The sequence below is a fragment of the Nuphar pumila genome, chromosome 14 (assembly GCF_984573655.1).
Source record: "Nuphar pumila chromosome 14, dmNupPumi1.hap1.1, whole genome shotgun sequence".
Classification (NCBI taxonomy): domain Eukaryota; kingdom Viridiplantae; phylum Streptophyta; class Magnoliopsida; order Nymphaeales; family Nymphaeaceae; genus Nuphar; species Nuphar pumila.
This window is the reverse complement of record NC_143262.1, coordinates 85,673,492-85,691,971: the sequence shown is the minus strand read 5'-3', so window position 1 is coordinate 85,691,971 and position 18,480 is coordinate 85,673,492. Positions and strand designations below refer to the sequence as shown.

The window sequence follows — 18,480 nt, the reverse complement described above, 5'->3', positions numbered from 1 at the left end:
TTGGTGGACCCCAACCTTAAATTAGGATGATCCTGGTTGGATCCAGATCCAATCTCAATATGCATCTGAATGACATATGCACATCTAATATTTACCCTTTTCAGACTTCTATATCTGCATTAAAATGGCAAGACTGTGGCCAAAAGAGACTTGCAATTCAGATTCTCTCTGGATCTTGCAGACAAACTTATCAAACTCGACTCGGTGATGCGGGTCCAGTATCATCAGGTCTGATCCAAACCCGGTTTTGAACATGAACACGACCTCACAGACCCAACTTGGCCCATTTGCTCCATCATACATTAAGAACATGATTGTCACATTCAGAACGGATGACAATCCAAAGTTCGAAACTGACATGTCCAAATCTACCCCACAAAAGTCATCAACAAAATGATTAACTTTTGTCATCTTAAGGATGTGAATGTCATTATGGAAAAAGTTAAGGCAAGAATGAGATGCAACCCTTATATAAGCCCCCCCTCCTCCCAACTCTTTCTCTTCGTGTACCACCACACCAGCATGGCTCCTATTTCAGAACATGCTAAGGTGCCAGAGGGCTTCATATGGCCAGAGAGAGATCGGCCGGCTTTCGAAGAGGCCGAGCCGCTCAATGAGCCGGTGATCGACCTTGCGGGGTTCCTCGCCGGAGACGAGGTCTCGATTCAGCTCACCGCCGAGCTCGTAGGCTCCGCATGCCGGAAACACGGCTTCTTCCAAGTGCAGAACCATGGGGTGAATGTGGAGGTCATGTCTGCTGCGCTTCATCACATGAATGAGTTCTTCAGGCTCCCACTGCTTGAGAAGAAGAGGGTGAAGGGCTTCGCTGATGGCCACTCCCACCGGTTTGGTTACAAATTGCCTTGGAAGGAGACTCTCTCCTTCCCCTTCCATGCCTCTGATCCTAGCCTTGTGCTGGACCATTTCCAGTCCTTCATGGGTCAACATTCCTTTTCAACAGGGTAAGCATGAAATATGGAACACCATGCATCTCACATGCATCCACATACATGCACATGCATGCTTATCATTAATGGGCATGCACGGCTGTGTCGGTAGCTTTTAGAGGTGGGCCACGTAAGGCAGGGTGGCCGTGAGGCACCCACCCAGGGTTTTCCTTGCTTAGACGAGGGTTCCTCATCATATTAAAAGAAAAATCAATGAACTTCAATTTTTTTTTTTGAGGGGGAAGCATAAATTTTGCTTCAGTCTTTTCTTGGTCATGGTATCATGCCAATTTCCCAAGGATGCATATGCATGACATACTAGCATTAACATGTGATAGATAGTTTCAGACTATTACCATTATGTGATTCATGCTTGTTTTTGCCTCCCCTCATGTAAAACACCCACACACAGGCAAGAATGCTTGTGAAAATATGCGCATGGTGAGATTGTTCATAGGACTTAGGCTGGGAAACAAGCCGAGCCGCTTGGGTCTCATCTCATGTTCAACTCATAAAGAGCTCATTCAAACTCATAAAATAGCCTCTGTAAGCTGAGTATGAAAAATAGACATTTGGCTTGGTTCGACTTGTAGAAGCTGGTTAGGTTAAGTATTTTACAGATACTGTATGTATGTATTTGTTTAATCCTATTTCTCCCAACTTTAAAACAATGTATTTCTTCAATAAACAAGTCAGCTCGAACTCAAACTCATTATTAATGCGAACTCTGCTTGACTTGTCACAAGAATAAGCCAAGCCTGAACACTTCAAGCTCAGTTTGTTCAGCTTGTTTACCAGGCCTACATAGGACTACCAACATTATTACATGATACATGACAAATGTGGTGATAAGGCTTGCATTGTAAGTTGTGGACTGCTTTAAATAGCTAAGAGTTTTGTTTTCATTACATGCAAAAACACACATACATGAATCATTCTGTACATTTGAAAGTTTTCAGTTTCTTTAATGTCGATCTTCTGGTTTTGTTGTAGGTTGGTATACAAGAAGTACTGTGAAGCTATGACAGACTTGTCTTTGAAGTTGACGGAGCTTCTGGCTATTAGTTTAGGGCTGGAGAGAATGAGTTTGAGGAGTTTTTTCCAAGACAGTTCATCCATAATGAGATGCAACTACTATCCTTCCTGTGAGGAACCTGGCCTTACACTAGGGACGGGTCCCCATTGTGATCCAACCTCTCTTACCATTCTTCACCAAGATCATGTTGGAGGCCTTGAGGTTTTTGCTGATGGTAAATGGCGTCTGGTCACCCCTAAGCCTGGTGCTTTGGTCATCAACATTGGTGACACATTCATGGTACATTACCTTCACCACATCTTTCTGTCCTTTTCATAGTTCTTCCAAATATACAATGTACAATTGTGGCGTCCAAACTCTCTCTCTCTCTCTATATATATATATATGCATTGGAATATGAGAAATAAGTGTGAAACAAGATTTTCATAGGTTTTTCGGTTTTTTTCTTAAATATGACTATACGGATGTGATCTATATGATTGGTTTCAAGGGACTGGCTCTTGAGTCATCCAATTGCAATGAATAAGCAAGATTTTTTAAGACTTGAAAATTGGAGGTTCAAAATTTTCATAAATATTCAAACATCAAAAGATCATGTTTTTTTGTGGTAAAAGCATGATCCAACAGTTTGATCCGTAGCAAATGGATCATGTTTAACACGTCTGCAGGGTCAGATTTGCAAAAAAAAATTATCAAGAATTGCTAGTTCTCATATTCTAGTGGCAGACAGTTGCCAAATTAATTTTAATTCACAGAATATATAGTCCAAGCCAAATCTAGATACCAATAACTGTTTCTAAGCGTGGATGTAATTGAAAATATTTTGTTATTTTTATGCTTAGAACTTGACCTGTAACTGTATAACGAAAAGAAAAAGCCTTTTTGTTGATTTCATAATTCATATAACGTACAGATACAAATGTAAATTAAAAATGATTGGTGATTTGATTTGTGAAACTTATAAAAAGCTAAACAGAGATATACATGAAACTATTTGTTGATTTTGGTTGATAGAGCTGAACATAGTTGTAAATGAAAAAGATTTTGCCATTTTTCAACCACAGAAGTTAGGTTATTACTTAACATATATAGACAACCAAAAAATGGTTCTTTGAAAGGTCACTTGGTTAGAATATACACGTTGCTTACCACCTAGAACACCACCTCTCTCTCTCTCTCTCTCTCTCTATATATATATATATATATATATATATGTCTCCATAATAGGTTACCTCATATACTGAGAATGACATGCTTCCTTTTCGTGACAGGCACTTACAAATGGAAAATACAAGAGCTGTCTGCATAGGGCAGTTGTCAACAAAGAGAGTGAGAGGAGATCCTTGGCTTTCTTCCTTTGCCCAAACAAAGAAAGGACTGTGAAGCCACCGGAGGAGTTGGTGCGTAGGGATGGTCAGAGAACGTACCCGGACTTCACTTGGTCAGCCCTTTTGGAGTTCACACAGAAGCATTACAGAGCAGACATGAAGACACTTGATGCTTTTAGCAATTGGCTTCTTAAACAACCGTGTAACTAAATATTTGAATAATTATATAGGTTTTTTCAATAAGTGACAATTGAGAGAGAGAGAGTTGCACAAAATTTTGCTAGGTCAGTTGACCAACATAACCAACATCATATATTGAACCGCACAAAAGTAAAATTGTCTCAATAATACCTTGTCAAGAAGGACAAAAAAGAGGTCGTAAGAACACCTGCAAGCCTTCATATTAGACAGGATATGGCATTTCTAACCCCAAAATAACGTGTGTTGGGCAAAAACCATGAATTATCCAAAGGAGAAATTTGCAATTTTTTTGTTTGGTAACTTAAAAGATCCATGGCTTTTCACAACATTGGGATTAAACTCTCTAGTTATGGAGCAATTATTAACACCCACAACAGTTATTCTTTGCTGGTAGCTTAGTACTATTGCTGCTACTACTTTAATTTGTTGTTGTTGTCGATGATCTTTCTGTCAGAAAAAAATGATGATGATGATTTTATTACTATTTTCCGTGATTAAGATTATGATTATTGTGTGTTTCTTTTTCATGATATATAGAAAAGGAAAAGAAAGACATTTTTCCAAATCAAGTCCAAAGTTGTGAGCATGTTCATTTTTCTCACTGATGCGAACATGACATGACCTAAGTGTCCATCTCATTGACACCAAAAAATTCTTTTTGATGTGAGTTGAAAGAGATTGAATAAATTTTCTATTTCCCATTTTGTAAGTTTTTAGACCATTTGTGAAATGATGGGATTGAAAACCAATCAATCGTGAACATTTGAGTAGCAAATTCAACCTCCTAAGCATCTCAATCATAGTTGGCTTTTGATATTCCAATCAACAAAACAGGACAAGCACAAGCATCCTTCTCAAAGCCTTTTTCTCTCACACATTCCTCTTCCAACATTCAAAAGATAATTTGTGCAAGAACATAATGAAACTAGACCTTAGGCCCATGTGTTGAAGCTTGAATCATGGGCCCTCACCCCTTAACTTTCACCAAGTAGCTTCACTTAATGTTGTGTGTGTTCTATCAATTCCCTATTCATATTTCCATAAAAGTGAACTACAAGGGGATATATATATATATATATATATATATATCATTCATACAACATGGAAAATCCTATAACTTCAATTAAAAGGAGTTCAATTTTAGAGATTCATGAAGCTTAAGATGCCCCACATAGTAGCCCAAGAGCAAGAGAGTAGCTAGGGTGATAACCCACATGTGTACTTAGATCCCAACCATGTCACTTGGTGTCATTGATATTGGAAACCTACTTCGCTTAGTTATGAACATCTTATCAAAGTCTTGTCATTTGAACTTTCAACACTAATTTAAGAGCCTTTATTGACAAATCTTCATTGTGTATATTGACTTGCTAGTTAAAAACTACACTAGAGGACATGACTATATTGGTCTGCACTTAGATTAAATTGCTCCAAGTTCAAACTTTTTTTTGGGTTAACAGACCTTACTCACTTGCAAACTCCTTTGTGCAAAAACCTCAAGTCCCCTTTGTTCACCAAGAATTACACCTCTCACGGGTTTCAAACTCGTGATGTCCTCTCAGCTTAGTGAGGTTTACCAGTTGCCCCTAGTAGTTGAGCAGAGACCTTGTTGAAGATCATCCTTTTATTGGATGCAGAAAAATAGGAAGTGGAGTAGTGGATTGGGTAGTTTCTACTTTTTAGGAATAGTGGTTTTGTGGTTACGTAAAACATGGAGTAGTGGTCACATAGAGGATACATGTGTGCCAAGTAATAGAGTCTATATATGTGTATGTAATTTTTTAAACATTAATGAGATGTGTTGCCTTTCCTTTTTTTTATTTTACCATACGTCTCTTTCCTTCCTCCATCTTAAATATTTCTGCAGGTTATTTTGTGAAGAACAAAAATTACCAACAAGTTGTGGTATCAGAGCAGCCAGGTTCAGATCAGAAAAGGAAGGGTCTATTGGTGCAAACAATCCTTGGTAAGAGGATTGAAATGAGATAAGGCAAATGGCCAGTAACCCAAACACGTTGAATTTATCACAGTCCTTGGTACCAATTTTTAATGGTGAGAATTATGAATTTTGGAGCATAAAAATGAAAACTTTTTTCCTTTCACAAGAATTATGAGATCTTGTTAAGAACGATTATGCAGAAGCAGAGGCCTCCAAATCAGGAGAGAAAAATGGTGATGCCAAAGAAAGTCGCAAGAAGGATGCTAAGACATTGTTGGTGTTGCAACAAGCCGTGACATATGTCATATTTTCGAGAATTGCAAATGCGACTAAATCAAAGGAGGCATAAACCGTACTAAAGCAAGAATTTTATGGTGACAAGAAGATCACCATAGTCAAGCTCAAACACTACGTAGAGAATTTAAAACAATCTCTATGAAAGGAAGTGAGTCGATTCAATTTTTTTTCAAGGCTTGCTATTATTGTTAATCAAATGAGAACCTTTAGAGAATGTATTGCTAATAAGAAGGTAATTGAAAAGGTGTTAAGAAGTTTACCACCTAAGTTTGATCATGTAGTTACCACCATAGAGGAATCCAAAGATCTTTTTGTTTATACCTTAAATGAATTAATGGGCTCATTGTTGGCATATGAACATCGAATGAACAAAGGTATAAAACATGTGACTGGGTATGCTTTTTCATCTAAAATTGATAACAAAAAAGCAAGCAACAATGATAAAAAAAATGACAGCAGAAGTTGAGGATGAGGAGGTTACCGAGGTGACTATCATGGTAGAAGAAGAGAGCGTGGAAGGTCAAACTACCAAAGAAATAACAATGCTAAAAAAAACAATCAAGGCAGCCGATATTTTAAAGGTAAACACTGCTTCTTTTGTAAAAAGTTTGGTCATTTAGAAACAAATTGTTTTGAGAAAGCAAAACAACAAGCAAACTTTATGGAGAAAGACAACAATCTTTTCTCACTAGCACAAATTTAAATCTTAGTAGTCAAGACATGTGGTTTTTGGATAGTGGTTGTAGTAACCACATGGCTGGTGAGAAAAGTTTGTTCAAAAGCATTGATGAGTCAATAAAATTGAAAGTTTGGCTTGGCAATAACAATCAAGTTCAGATTATAGGAAAAGGATATAGTAGAAGTAAGTTTTAAATCAGGTGAACAAAAATTTATCAAAGATGTGTATTATGTACTTGGTTTGGCACAAAATCTACTAAGTGTGGGCATCAACTTATACAAAATTGTTGTTCCATTGTTTTAAAAAATAATGCATGTGAAATAATGAAGGACGAGAAGTAAGCCAAAGTTCGTATGGCACAAAATTGCATGTTTCCTCTTGAATCTTCATGTTTTGATCATCATGCCTTAGTTACTAATATTGATGATATATCTACACTATGGCACTTGAGATATGGTTATTTGCATTTTAATGGATTAAAACTTCTTAGTGAAAAGAAAATGGTAATTGGGCTGCCTCCGATTATATCCCCAAAAATGTATGTGAAAGATGTGCTTATGGAAAACAATATCAATTTTCATTTTCAGTTGGAAAGGCATGGAGAGCTTGTAGGCCATTGGAGTTAGTGCATGCGAATTTGTGGGGACCAATGAGGGTGTCATCAATGAATACTAGTAAATATCTTCTATTGTTTACTAATGAGTTTTCTTGCATGAGTTGGGTCTATTTTCTCTCTCATAAGTTTGAAACCTTTGGGAAATTTAAAGAGTTTAAGGTTTTTGTTGAAAAAGAAAGTGGTTGTGTTATCAAAATTTTACGCACAGATAGAGGAGGATAATTTTTGTTTGATGATTTTGGCAAATTTTGTAAGAAAAATAGAATCTGCAAGTAGTTAATAGTAAGAAAAATTTCTCAGCAAAATGGGGTCGCCGAAAGAAAAAATAGAACAGTGGTGGAAATGGCTAGAAGCATGGTAAGTGCAAACTAACTTCCTTTAAATTTTTGGCTAGAAGCAGTAGCTACTTCAGTTCATTTATTGAATATATTACCAACAAAGGCTGTGAGGAACAAAACACCATATGAAGCATGGAACAAAAGAAGGCCCAATATAAGTAATTTAATTTTTTTTAATGTATTGCATATGCACTAATTGACTTAAGTGATAGTTCTAAATTAAACAAAAAGAGTAAAAAATGCATTTTTGTTGGCTATAATGATGAATCCAAGGGTTATCAGTTATATAATCCTAGTTCAAAGAAGTTAATTGTTCGCCGTGATGTAGTCTTTGATGAAAATAACAAATGAGAATGGAGTAAAGAAGAAGCCAAACACTTAATATTTGATGAAGATGCATTTGAACAAAACAAAAAAAATCAAACTTCCCTTGATGATGAGTCCACATCTATGCCAAAAGAATCATCGATTTACAATGAAGGGGAAGGCTCAATTGAAGTTGATGGTGATACACTACCTAGAAAGCTAGGTTCTCTTGAAGACATTTACAAATGTGCCTTTGGCATTATGATTGTTAAACCTTTGAATTGTGAGAAAGCTTGTGAGAATGAAAATTGGAGAAAATCTATGAAAGAAGAAATGCAAGCTATTGAAAAAAATAAAACTTGAAAATTGATAGAATTACCACTTGGAAAGAATTCTATTGGTTTGAAATGGGTTTACAAAGTGAAATATGATGAAAATGGAAATGAAAAAAAATATAAATCCAGGTTGGTAATTAAGTGATACATTAAAAAATATGGAGTTGATTTTTTTGAAATGTATTCTCCAACAGCAAGGTTTGAAACTATTAGATTAATCCTAACGGTATCCGCATAAAAGAAATGAGAAGTTTATTAGCTTGATGTTAAATCAGTCTTCTTAAATGGGTATTTGAATGAAGATGTTTATGTGAAACAACCCCAAGCTTTTGTTGTTGCAGGCCAAGAAAAGAAAGTATACAAGTTAAGAAAAGCATTATATGATCTTAAACAAGCTTCTCGAGCTTGGTACTGCTAGTTGGATGTCTATTTTTACCAAAATTGTTTCCAAAAAAGTGAAAATGAGCCCACTTTATATATTAAAGTGGAAAACAATGAAATTTTGGTTGTGTGTGTATGTAGATGATATCATATATACCGGCTCTTTAAAGAAACATTGTGGTTAGTTCAAGATGAAAATGATGAAAGAGTTTGAAATGACTTATTTAAGGCATTTACACTATTTTTTGAGTCTTCAAGTAAGACAAACTAATGATGAAATATTTGTTCCACAAGAAAAATATGCAGAATAACTACTCAAGAAGTGCAAAAGCAATTCAACTCCCATGAATGGGAGTGAAAAGCTTAAAATTGAAGATGGGACAACTATGGCAAAAGAAACATATTTTAGAAGTTTGGTGGGCAGCCTAATGTATTTAACACATACACGACCTAACATTATATTTGTAGTTGGGTTAGTTTCTAGATTTATGCATAAGCCAACTGTTCATCATCTTGGAATTGCGAAAAGAATCATTCACTACATCAGAGGAACCTTAGATTTTGGCATTTGGTTTAAACCAATTACTAATTTTAATTTGTATGGTTTTTCTGATAGTGATTGGGCAGGTTGGTGGACGATAGGAAGAGTACAAGTGGCTTTGTATTTACACTTGGATCAGGTGTCATATCTTGGATTTCAAAAAAATAAAGTTCAGTAGCATTATCAGCATTTGAAGCAGAATATGTAGCAACAACAACGTCATCTTGCCAAGCGATTTGGATGAGGCGAGTCCTTGAAGACATTCAAGTCAAACAATTGCAAGCAACAAAAATATTCTGCAATAATAAAACTATTATTTCTATGGCAAAAAATCCAGTGTTACATATAGAACTCAAACATCATTTCATTCGTGAAGCTGTAGCAAATGGAGTAATTGCAGTCAAGTATTATGGCACCAATGACCAACTTGCAGATGGTTTCACCAAATCTTTACCATATAAAAAGTTTATTAAATTTAGAGTCATTGGGTGTATCAGGGTTCTCACATCAAAGGGGACAAAATGTGGGTTGATGTTTGTAGGGAGTTACCATGTAGTGTAGTTGTGGTTAGTTAAAGGTAGAATATTGGATGCAAAAAAATAGGAAGTGGAGTAGTGGATTGGGTAGTTTCTACTTTTTAGGAATAGTGGTTTTGTGGTTACGTAAAACATGGAGTAGTGGTCACATAGAAGATACATGTGTGTCAAGTAATAGAGTCTATATATGTGTATGCAGTTTTTGAAACATTAATGAGATGTGTTGCCTTTCCTTTTTTATTTTATTTTACCATACGTCTCTTTCCTTCCTCCATCTTAAATATTCCTGCAGGTTATTTTGTGAAGAACAAAAATTATCAACACCTTTATCTCATTATAATAGCCAATGTTAGCACCCTCTATTCTTGTCATGGCATGCCTTAGCACTTGCACAAATGTATGCCTATCATTTGGATTGAGTATCTTAGATCTGACCCAGACCCATCCCTCAAAGCCCACTTCCATGACATTTAAATGTTTCTAACTGCTAGTTGGTTCGTTCATAATATTCATGATCTTGGTCATGTATTCTTGCCTTTTTCTTTGTACTCATAAGCTCAGTTGGGTAGCCACATGAATTGTGAAGAAGTTGTGAGTTGATGTTTTTATCAAGTACCAAGTTCATGAACTTTGGTCACAATTGATATAAAATCAATCATACCCTAAAATGTATGTGATCTCTCTCTCTCTCACACACACATTAAGGTACTAAAACAGTGAAAAAATGGCACACGATACACAAAATATAACATGGTTAGACTCTTCACAGAGTCTACGTCCACAACTTTCTATTTCTCTCTCATTCTTACGTTTTGAGGATCAATATCATTACTGATAACCAACGTAATACACATCATTTGAGGACATGCCTTTTGGCAATCCTTAGATGTAGGGATCATATCCTCATCACCTTCATCTCCTTTCATTTTTTTTCCTTAGATGTAGGGATATCTTCCATTTGCATTTCCTTAGATGTAGTGATATCATTATCACCTTCTATTTGATGTTCCATAGAGGTAGGGATGAGTTTCTTATCCTTGAGAATCTCATTTGGTTGAGTCTATAAATATGGAAGTATTCTGGATCATCTTTATCTCTTTAGATTTGATTAAGTCAGGGATCTATGTAGAGTTGTCTGAACATACCTTAACTGCCCCTCAAGCTCAAGGAACATGGGAGGACATTGAGTTTGTCCCTAAGAACCTCAAACCGAGTAGTTGATAGGGATTTTGTTATGAGATCTATAATCTGGTCTGCAATTGAAATATATCAAACTCGTAGATGCTTCTTTGAGATATGATCCCGAATAAAATGAACACAAATTTCTATAAGCTTGTACTGATTATGATGAACAGGATCAACTGAGAGATATGTAGCTCCAATATTATCACACCACAGGATTGGTAGGAAGGAGCATATGTGTAGGTCCTTGAGTAAACATGTGATCCATAAAACTTTAACAGTAGAGTTGACCAATGAGCGATACTCTGCCTCAATATTGGATTGAGAGACTGTAACGCCATAAAATCTAATAAAAAATTTTCAAGGAATTTTTTGTTTTAAAAATTTGACTTATTTATTTGAAACATAGCAAAATAGTTGATTTGAAACTGATTCAACTTCGAGCGAGTTACAATAAACTCAAATACATATACAACTGGATATAAAAAACTTAATTCATAAGATTAATTCAAACCAGTACCTCATTAAATTTAGAGTTTACAAGTCTCAAACAAAAATCCAACTTAATATAAAAATATTCAAAATAAAGTTGGATCCTCTAGGAAAGAAAATGATGATGATCCATCTGACTCTGTTGAGCAACCCGCCATCACGATAACTCATGCATTACCTGTAAAATTTTAAAGTGGGGGGCATTAAATCACAACCTCAGTAAAATACACCAAACGATATAAACATGGATACAATCCAAATACAAGAGATAAGCATATGCCTATATTCAGATAAGCAATTGAATCATGTAACAAAGTATATCAATATGAGCATAATTCATAATTTTATAACTAAGTTGTGCTCATAGAAAATATGCCTGATATGCATCCTACAATACCAATATTCATAAAGAAGCACATATTTCATATTCACCAATTTATGCATGTACAAATACAAGTGATGCCAGTGATTTATTATCTAGTGTTTTGTTTCTCTTTCCTCTCCTTGAAGGGTATATACTCAAAGATTTTAACTTCGATTCAACTAATCCAATTAAGTGTTTGTTATGCCATGTGATTTATTATCTCCATTGATTAGAATAACCTACAAACTCCTCTTAAAGTTTCTCACTGGAGCAGTCTGTGACCGAGAGAACTCCCAATGATCTTTATAGAATCTATTCTTACTCTGTAGAGATTCAAGACATATCACCTAAGTCACACAGTAGTCCCAGCCCCTTACGTCTGATGACTGTGGACCAACGAAGATGCCTTACTCTCTAAAACAACGAACGATCGATCGATTGAGTGTACCTCCATCATCTCCAAGGTGGTCCTTGGGTTTGAATGTGTCACTAGGTGATCATTTTTCGGTCCAACAACTTGTACCTCGTTATGTCATCCGCTTTGAAAGGCTGGATGTTATCTGCATGATTGCAGTGAACATCAATAACATTGGTTTGCTGATGTAGTTGCATATTCTCTACGTACATCCTTTGATAATGTACAATATTAATTGTTTGTGCAAGATGTTATTTGTCTTCACATATGACATCTATATCCCTAATTGGTTGGGTTAAAACTCTATGCATAGCGGTCAATTAAAGATAAACTGATGGATTTGATTTATCAAAAGATGTATCCTAAATCCGTGCATCCCTTAGCCCTAACCTAACAAGTGTTCTGAAATCTTGGTTTCATGATACTGTTCAGAATGACAATACATACTCCAATTAAGTTTATGAATCATGAAGAATTGGAATATGAAGCTAATGGAAGAAAATGCACACACAAAAAACTTGTCAAGAAGAAAATAAAATCAAGGTGACAGAAGTGCCTTGGTGAAGAAGTCTACTAGTTGATACTCAGAGGTAACATAAGTTAAAGTGGTGTGCCTCAAAAATTCTTCACGCACATAGTGGCAGTCCATTTCGATATGTTTGGTTCTTTCATGGAATATATATTTGCCAGCGATGTATATTGAACGCTTGTTATCATAGCATAATTTGGAAGGTGTCTGAAGATGAACACTTATGTCCTCAAGTAATCTTAAGAGAAGTAGTTAACTTTCATGATATGCTTGGTTCTTTCATGGAATATATATTTGCCAGCGATGTATATTGCACGCTTGTTATCATAGCACAGTTTGGAAGGTGTTTGAAGATGAACACTTATGTCCTCAAGTAATCTTAATAGAAGTAATTAACTTTCATACTACACAAGCTTTCATGAATCTCTCTCTCTCTATGCTTTTTTGAAAGAAGAAATTGATTGAAAGAAAGAGAAAACTGAAAGCTACGATGTAAATGAAATTCTGAAAATGTTTAGACATGAAAATGAAATGACTGATGTCGATGGCATAAAGTTAGTGTTGAACAAAGATGTAGCATTGAAATCTTGAATTTCTTAATCTGGATCCTGTAGGCCTTCCGATAATAACGTTCTTGATGAAAAGATGATTGATGATGACCTTTTCCACATGTGGCATGCCTGATAGAGGAAGTCATGGAAAAGAGTCCCATGCATTTTTGGGTACCAAAAACAAGTTGGACACTGAGAGGGAGCAACAGACGCAGATTGTTTCATGTGATCATATCATTGTTTATTCCATTCTGTTTGAAGCAGTGTAGGAGCTTGTGACCAATTTGAAACATAAAATAAATTGAATATTTTTCAAAAAATCACACACACACACACACACACACACACACACACACATATATATATATATATATATATATATATATATATATATATATATATATATATATATATATATATAGAGAGAGAGAGAGAGTAACAGGCTATTATAATGGTGCAACACTGGGGGACCCTGTATGGAAATTAATACGATGCCGTTTAAAGAATAATGGAGATTTATTTATAGAAAATAATTTGGGTTATTTTTTAATGTTGCTGAATTTTATTTTGTATCCAAATTAGAATTTTATTTATTTGGTTGATTGCAGTAAAATCAAGTTATCACCTTTGAACCAACACCTCTCACGTGCCAAATGTAAAACAATGAGATTATGAGAAATTCTAGAATGTTCAAAAAAAAATCTAGTTATCAAAAAATGAGGAGAAACTCTGGTGATGCATAAGGGGGCAAGGGTGCGCTGACTCCATATAGATTTTTTCTTTATATATGGGCCGGGCTGCGACTGCTGTCATGAATCTCGTTCTAAGGTTTTTTTTTAGCAAAGAAAAAATTTGTGATAATTTGTAAATTTTTGTTTGTTAAATAAAAATAAAAATATCTAAATCATAGAATCTCTTGATAATATCATGATAAATCAAGATATATTCACCATAAGCATGGTTTTGATTTCATGATTTTATCATAATTCTCACCGCATGTAATTTTCTTGTGAAAAATCTTCACAGTCTCAAAATATGTTGGAGATCTGTTACTATGATTGTGACATGAACATGTCAACCACATCATGCGTGTCACCAACGGTGCCTCCGACTGTTTGGTAGGAGCAATTTGTGCAAGTCACTATGTGATGCGACGTTGCAAGTTCGAACACCATTGGTATGAGTTATTGGAGAACTGCCGGGTTGTATGGCCACCAATAAAGCTTGTCTTAGGGAAAGGAGGGGGCCTTAATCCCCAGCTTGATCATAAAAAAAAAGACATCATGAATGTCAACTAGGGTTATGATATGACATCCATAAATGGTGGTCATGTTAGTCGCATCATACATGTTCAGATAGTTAATTTTGCACAAACATCCCCTACTGATGTCCAAAGCAGGTTATATGTCCCCCCCCCCCCCCCCAGAACACGCAGGTGCGTGTTCTCAAGTCTAAATGAGCGCCACATATGTAATCATGTAGGTCTCATTTCCCCGTGTGTGTCGGCATCACTTAGCATCAAAGTTTGGTGTATTTGCAAAGACTTAAGTACCCTTTCTCACCATTAGCGTTATAAAATGATGTTTCGAGGAAATGACAAAAATATCCTCTCGCCAGAAATGGTTAAAAACATTATCGTTTTCGCCCTAAGGAGTAAACTCCTCTGCTTTAACAAGCGCTCCTCGCAATATATCGCACTAAACATTCTGGATCACCCTTTGACGATGCACCATCTACTGTAACAAGAGCTCAGATTGATGATACACCCTTTGTCGTCGTTTGCTGCCACTGGAGCACTCTTTGTCGTTGTCTATTGTCATTGAAACACCTTTTATCGTCGTCTGCTATCGCTGAAGCACCTTTTGCAGTCGTCGTCGTCTATTATCGTCGGAGCACCCTTTATCGTCGTCTATTCGTGAGAAATAGTTGAACTACCAGAAAAATCAGCATTCTGTCTATTGTTCATAATGATACCAGGGTGCAAGCGTCGAACTGAGTAGACAAAGAATAACGATTTACAATAAAGATAATGGTAGCAACGTCAAACTGAGTAGAGTAATGATTTACAATGGAAACCAGATAAGAGAGTACCGATTTACAGTAAAAATCAGATCAGAGAGTAGCGATTTACAGTAGAAATCAGATAAGAGAGTAACGATTTACAGTAGAAATCAGATCAGAGAGTAGCGATTTACAATAAAAATTAGATCAGAGTAGCGATTTACAATAAAAATTAAATCAGAGAGTAGCAATTTACATTAGAAATCAAATAAGAGAGTAACAATTTATAGTAGAAATCAGATTAGAAAATAACGATTTACAGTAAAAATCAAATAAGAGAGTAGCAATTTACAATAAAAATCAGATCAAAGAGTAGCAATATACAATAGAAATCAGATCAGAGAGTAGCGATTTATATTAAAAATCAAATAAGAGAGTAGCGATTTACAGTACAAATCAGATTTCTACTATAAATCGCTACTCTCTGATCTGATTTCTACTGTAAATCGCTACTCTCTGATCTGATTTCTACTGTAAATCGCTATTCTCTGATCTGATTTCTACTGTAAATCGCTACTCTCTGATCTGATTTCTACTATAAATCGCTACTCTCTGATCTGATTTCTACTATAAATTGTTACTCTCTGATCTGATTTCTATTATAAATCACTACTCTTTGATCTGATTTTTACTGTAAATCGCTACTCTCTGATCTGATTTCTATTACAAATCACTACTCTCTTATTTGATTTATACTGTACATCGCTCTTTTCAAAAGAGAGAGAATAAAAAAACCATGACCGCTCAGAGCGAAATCTTATTGTTCTTTTCAATAGTTACAAGAGAGAAAGAAAAGAAAGAATTTATACAAGGCAAGGATGACAACCCTAAACCTAAACAAGTTGGGTTTGATCTATAAAAAACTAAGTCTCAAACATAAGCCCCAAAAAAAATTCTTCCGGTGGGGGGGGGGGGGCTCCCCCCACGACTCCCCTGACCCCGCCTGCTGACCGCGCAATGGGACCCGTGCTGGGGGGAACCCTCAGACCTCCTTTTTGTAAGGGAAAAAACTATGAATCAGGCTCTACAACTCATCTGGCAGGAACGAGAAGGCGACCATGTGTTGTAACACAAGCTAGAAACAAAGGCTTAATGTGCAAATCTATTTACAGGGAGTGGGAGGACATTTTCATCCAACACATATCTATCTTACAGGAGGATATTTCCGTCAAAAGCATATCTACCTTTTTTATATGTTATTTTATTATAAAGTCATCGTGGGCAACATTGACATATAAATTATCGCATGTCCCAAGATATTCCTCTGTACACACAAGAACACATGAATTTGTGTTTCGGGGAGAACACACACCACCCTCTCACTGATGTCTAAAGCATCATGGCTCCGTGCACCTTGAATGAGGTCACATCTAAAAGGAAAAAGGAATGCAATGGTTTAGTTGTGAGAGGCTTTTAAGATGATGTGATGTGGTACCCACGCTTAGATTTGAGGCGTTAAATGATGTGTCCCACAAAATCAGCAACAAAATGATAAATTTTTGTCATCTTAGGGATGTGAATGTTATTATGGAAAAAGTTAAGGGCAAGAATGAGATTCAACCCAGTATATAAGACCCCCTCCTCTCAACCCTTTCCCTTTATGTACCACACCAACATGGCTCCTATTTCAGAACATGCTAAGGTGCCAGAGGGCTTCATATGGCCAGAGAGAGATCGACCGGCTTTTGAAGAGGCCGAGCCGCTTAATGAGCCGGAGATGAGGCCTCGATTGAGCTCACCGTCAAGCTCGTAGGCTCTGCATGCCGGAAACACGGCTTCTTTCAAGTGCAGAACCATGGGGTGCATGTGGAGCTCATGTCTGCTGCACTTTACCACATGGATGAGTTCTTTAGGCTCCCACTGCTTGAGAAGAAGAGGGTGAAGGGCTTCTTTGATGGCCACTCCCACCGGTTTGGTTACAAATTGCCTTGGAAGGAGACCCTCTCCTTCCCCTTCCAATGCTCTGATCCTAGCCTTGTGCTGGACCACTTCCAGTCCATGGGCCAACATGCCTTCTCAACAGGGTAAGAATGAAATATGGAACACCATGCATCTCACATGCATTCACATACATGCACATGCATGCTTATCATCAATACGCATCAATCTTTTTCTTTTTTTTTTACAGTGAGGCATAAATTTTGTTTCAATCTTTTCCTGGTCATGGTATCATGTCAATTTCCTAAAGATGCATATGCATGACATACTAACATTAACATGGGCTAGCTAGCTTCAGAGCTTGAACAGTTGAACTTTGCCTTGGCTTGCCACAAACTCTTTTACCAAGCCTACATGGAACTACCAACATTATTACATGTACATTTGAAAGTTTTCAGTTTCTTCAATGTTGATCTTCTGGTTCTGTTGTAGGTTGGTATACAAGGAGTACTGTGAAGCTATGACAGACTTGTCTTTGAAGTTGGCAGAGCTTCTGGCTATTAGTTTAGGGCTGGAGAGAACGAGTTTGAGGAGGATTTTCCAAGACAGTTCATCCATAATGAGATGCAACTACTATACTTCCTGTGAGGAACCTGGCCTTACACTAGGGACGGGTCCCCATTGTGATCCAACCTCTCTTACCATTCTTCACCAAGATCATGTTGGAGGCCTTTAGGTTTTTGCTGATGGTAAATGGCGGCTGGTCACCCCTAAGCCTGGTGCTTTAGTCATCAACATTGGTGACACATTCATGGTACATTACCTTGTTCACCACATCTTTCTGTCCTTTTCATAGTTCTCCTGAATATACAATGTACAATGTACAATGGTGGCAGCAAAAAGCTCTCTCTCTCTCTCTCTCTCTCTCTATATATATATATATATATATATATATATATATATATATATATATATAGGTTACCTCATATACTGAGAATGAGAAGCTTCCTTTACGTGACAGGCACTTACAAATGGGAAATACAAGAACTGTCTGCATAGAGCAGTTGTCAACAAAGAGAGAGAATGAGAGGAGATCCTTGGCTTTCTTCTTTTGCCCGAACAAGGAAAGGACTGTGAAGCCTCCGGAGGAGTTGGTGCGTAGGGATGGTCAGAGAACGTACCCTGACTTCACTTGGTCAGCCCTTTTGGAGTTCACACAGAAGCATTACAGAGCAGACATGAAGACCCTGATGCTTTTAGCAATTGGCTTCTCAAACAACTTTGTAACTAAATATTGGAATAATTATATTGATTTTTTTGAATAAGTGACAAGAGAGAGAGAGAGAGAGTTGCATAAAATTTTGTTAGGTCAGTTGACCAACATCATATATTGAACTGCACAAAATTAAAATTGTCTCGTAGATAGGGCCCAGTGCATTCAATCATTCGTACCTTGTCAAGAAGGACAAAAAGGTGGTGAGCGTAAGAACACCGGCAAATTCTTCATAATAGACAGGACGTGGCATTT

The 18,480-nt window shown here is 36.5% G+C and overlaps 1 protein-coding gene and 1 pseudogene across 1 annotated transcript; both read left to right on the top strand.

Moving 5' to 3' along the window:
* The first annotated feature begins 522 nt into the window (after positions 1–522).
* Positions 523–5,800, top strand: LOC149817219 (gibberellin 20 oxidase 1-D-like). Its single transcript, XM_089987047.1, has 5 exons — positions 523–962; positions 1,941–2,262; positions 3,255–3,513; positions 5,380–5,478; positions 5,652–5,800. Exons 1-5 carry the CDS (start codon positions 523–525, stop codon positions 5,798–5,800), a joined length of 1,269 nt encoding a protein of 422 aa, XP_089843173.1.
* A 397-nt stretch (positions 5,801–6,197) lies between these two features.
* Positions 6,198–18,243, top strand: LOC149817218 (gibberellin 20 oxidase 1-like; annotated as a pseudogene).
* Positions 18,244–18,480: the final 237 nt, after the last annotated feature.